Source organism: Nicotiana attenuata, unplaced genomic scaffold (assembly GCF_001879085.1).
Source record: "Nicotiana attenuata strain UT unplaced genomic scaffold, NIATTr2, whole genome shotgun sequence".
Lineage (NCBI taxonomy): Eukaryota > Viridiplantae > Streptophyta > Magnoliopsida > Solanales > Solanaceae > Nicotiana > Nicotiana attenuata.
In genome coordinates this window covers 44166-47846 of record NW_017675388.1, presented here as the reverse complement: position 1 = coordinate 47846, position 3681 = coordinate 44166, and the positions used below count along the sequence as shown (strand labels likewise).

General features: G+C 39.2%; 1 protein-coding gene across 1 annotated transcript; it reads right to left on the bottom strand.

Moving 5' to 3' along the window:
* Positions 1–307: 307 nt before the first annotated feature.
* LOC109220017 lies at positions 308–1924 on the bottom strand. Its single transcript, XM_019384477.1, has 3 exons — positions 1475–1924; positions 1262–1364; positions 308–1041 (listed from the first exon to the last, which is right to left on the bottom strand). The coding sequence occupies exons 1-3, from the start codon at positions 1922–1924 to the stop codon at positions 308–310; spliced, it is 1287 nt and encodes a 428-aa protein (XP_019240022.1).
* Positions 1925–3681: the final 1757 nt, after the last annotated feature.

Sequence of the window (3681 nt, the reverse complement as noted above, 5' to 3'; positions counted from 1 at the left end):
AGCTTGATAATTGAAGGCTTAGCGGGAGGATTGACTTTATTCTCTATGTCAAGAGAAAGTTTCTTTGGTGCATAAGTGTAGGACCCAAGCCTTCAAAAGCATTCACCGATTCCATGTATCCTTCCATGTCTTCACCATCAAAATTTACCATAATAACCATCAATGCCTTACCAAGGAATTCTTCTTCCATCATCACCTTGACTGCATCCTCTACCTCATCAACAATTATAATGACTGAGATACTTTCATATGCATGTGGCAATTTCATACCCTTACTCGCTTGAAAAGTAACCTCTTCGTCAGTAACTCAGAACTTGATCTCATTTCGTTCCAAATTCATGAGTGCTCTTCCGGTAGCAAGGAATGGTCCCCCCAAGATAATAGGGATTTTTTTATCAACAGCATAGTCGAGGATAACAAAGTCGGCAGGGAGAAGGAACTTCCCCACTTTCACAAGAGCATTATCAACAATTCCCAGCGGTCTCTTAATTGAACGGTCGGCCATTTGCAACCTCATACTTGTAAGCCTAGGCATACCTAACCCCTTTTTCTTGTAGATAGCAAGAGGCACTAAGTTGATTCTAGCCCCATTATCACAAAGGGCTCGTGCAAAATCGCACAACCCAATAGTACATGGAATGGTGAAGGCTCCCGGGTCCTCTTTCTTTTGGACGGTAGTTGTTGCAATGATGGAACTAACTCGGTGAGTCACATTCACCACATCATTCCTGGTGGTTTTCTTTTTAGTGATCAAGTCTTTCAAGTGCTTAGCAAAACCCGACATCTCTTGAAATGCTTCCACAAATGGAATGTTCACCGATAATTGATTGAGAATGTCATAGAACTTCTCGAGTTCGCTATCATCAACCTTCCTAACAAGTCCTTGAGGGAAGAGAGAAGGAGGCCTAGGAATTGGTGCTAGAGTTTTTGGTGTCTCTTTTACCTTTCCCTTAACCTCTTCATGGTTCACTTCTTGAATTTTCACCTCATTTGGGAGTCTTTCAGCTCCAACAACAATTGGCACCTCAACTTGTGCCTCAACTTCTTATTCAGAATCCTCCACTTTGACCACTTGTTCATTCTCTCCTTGAAGTAGTATCCCACTTCGTGTTGTGTTTGCCATGAGAAGTTGGACCACTCCCAATACCTTTTGGGTTCACTATTGTGTCACTCGCGAGTGTGCCCTTCTATTTCGGATTTTGCTCTCTTGAATGATCTCTCATTTGGAATTCTAACTTTTGTGTGGAAGCGGTGTGAGAACCCGCAAGCTCGGTCATATTCTTCATTGAAGTGTCAGATCTTTCTTGATTTTGCAATATTCGTTCAAGCATGTTTTCCAACTTGGACTCACTTGAAGAACTTTCCTTCCAATACAGAGAGTTATAATATTTCCCCTTTGGTGGAACATAAGGGTTTGAACTCCGATTTGAAAAGTTGTTGTTGTTGTTACTCCAATTCCCTTGATTTGAACTACCTTGGTCATTTTGCTACGGTTGGTTGCCTTGCCCTTGCGGGTAGGCCTCCATTGGTTTTGTTGTCTTGAACCTTGGTAGGGTTGCCTTTGATAACCTCCTTGAGAGTTGTTGACATAATTTGCTTCCTCGTAATCCTCATTTGACATGGGTTGAACATCTTCCACCACATTCACCTTTTTTCTTTTGCTTTCAGTGAACATCTTCGTCAACACATTGACATTGGTGGCAAGCCCGGCAATCACTTGATCTCTTTCTTGGTTCTCCTTAAGCATGTTGGTCAAGGAAGGAGTACCATATGGAATTCCACCCGTGGTGTCTTTCGAGTGCCAAGCTTGGTTATATTCTGCCATCTGGTCAAGGATTTGTGTGACCCTTGTAAATGTATTATCCATAAAGGATCCATCAGCTGCATTTTTTGCTATGGATTGATTCATAGGATCCAAGCCCATGTAAAACTTTTCCAACATGATTTTATCCGAAAAACCATAATTCAACAACCTCACTAAATATAGCTTGAATCGATCCCATGCCTCATGTAGATGCTTTCCCAGTCGTTGGTTGAAAAAGAAAGTTATTATCCCGAAGCTCGGACTTCTTGCTCTGTGGAAGCCATTTTGATAGGAAAGCTCGGACAAGTTCGAGCCACGTATGAATGGAATTTGACGGTAGATTTTGGATCCATTTTCTTGCCTCTCCAATTAAAGAGTACTTGAACACCCTCAACCTTAGGGCATCATCTGAAATGTGATTCTACTTGTGCATCGCACACACACCCAAGAAATTTCTGAGATGCTGTGTCGGATCATCATCTGTGGAATTTCGGAAAAACCCCTCTGCCTTGAGCATTAGGATTAGACTATGTTCCACCTTGAAGGTGGCAGCATAAACTCTTGGAGGGACAATGGCATTTGTATCCTCAATATATTCATCTATATCCGCAAAAATATTTTCTTCTTCCGGCTCGCCCATGTTTACCTAGTGACACCAAGCAAAGCAAGCAATGTTTGATGGAATAGAAGAAGATGCAAAGTAAAGCACACACTAATTAGTAATTTCAAAACCGTATTCCCTGGCAACAGCGCCAAAATTTGATACACTCAAATTATACATAAATAAATATTGTAAGGCGGTCGATGTCAAATATAATAACCCAACAAGGTTGGGGTCGAATCCCACAGGGAATAGGTGTGAAAAGGTTACTTGAATAGTGTGAAACTTGACTTAAGTCGTAATTCTACTCTGTTAGCTTAAAAAGAGAATGTTGTAGTTGTGAATTATCAAGAAAACTATTTTGTTATGAGAGTGTAATTAGTTTGATTAAGGAAACCAAGGTTGTCCCCATCAATAGGATATAATGCTATCGGTGTTAATATGATATATTTCTAATGAAAGGTCCTTTGATATGCAAATGGTTCCTAAATGACTACCCAATATTTCCCAATAGTTAGGTAGTATTTTCTCTTTATGATTTTTTCAAATATAAAAGAGTTGCAATTAAGAACAATCAATTTATGCCAAATAGCACTCACTTATTCCTAAGCGATTATATTAAACAAGGTTTAAAGCCTTGAGTTTGTTATTCAATTCTACCAAACCCTAACCCACTTTTCCAAGTAAAGATAGAGTGAAATGGCATTAGTCAATGTTTGCAACCATCAACATTAAATGAAGCATGAGAAATGAATAAATACCAATCAACCATTTTATATATATTTAATACTAAACACCCATTAACATTACACCCATTTAGGGTCCACAACCATAGTGTTTAAAACTAGCAACTCATACTAGAATCCAAGAATAAAGCAATAAATAAAGTCATAAAGCTTACAAAGATGACAAAATTCTCTCTTCAAAAGCTTCCAAAATAATGGTGTATTCAATTCTCTAAGTGTAGCCACTTTTTCAGACAAGATGCCCCACAAAAACCCTAGTTATTCTATTTATAATGGGCTAAAAGTTAGGATCAAAATATGACAAAAATACACCTGCAGATTACATCTGCGACCATAGAACACTTTTGCGGCCCGCATAAATATAATTTCATCATATAATTCAATGTTCAGTTGCCGAGTTTTCCATCGCAGATCCATTATGCGATCCGCACAATTATTTCACGATCTCATTTGATGCCGCAGGATTGTTCTCACAGAAAATCACTTTGCACTTCTGCGATCATTATGTGGTCTGCACAAGAGTTATGCAA

What these genes read in the sequence shown, in the direction of transcription:
- LOC109220017 (XM_019384477.1), bottom strand. Translation starts at nt 1,924, where the DNA reads ATGGGCTTGGATCCTATGAATCAATCCATAGCAAAAAATGCAGCTGAT. An exon ending in ACCGTAGCAAAATGACCAAG is followed by an intron (nt 1,365 to 1,474) that starts GTAGTTCAAATC and finishes CTGTATTGGAAG; the next exon opens with GAAAGTTCTTCAAGTGAGTC. An exon ending in GAATATGACCGAGCTTGCGG is followed by an intron (nt 1,042 to 1,261) that starts GTTCTCACACCG and finishes CTGAATAAGAAG; the next exon opens with TTGAGGCACAAGTTGAGGTG.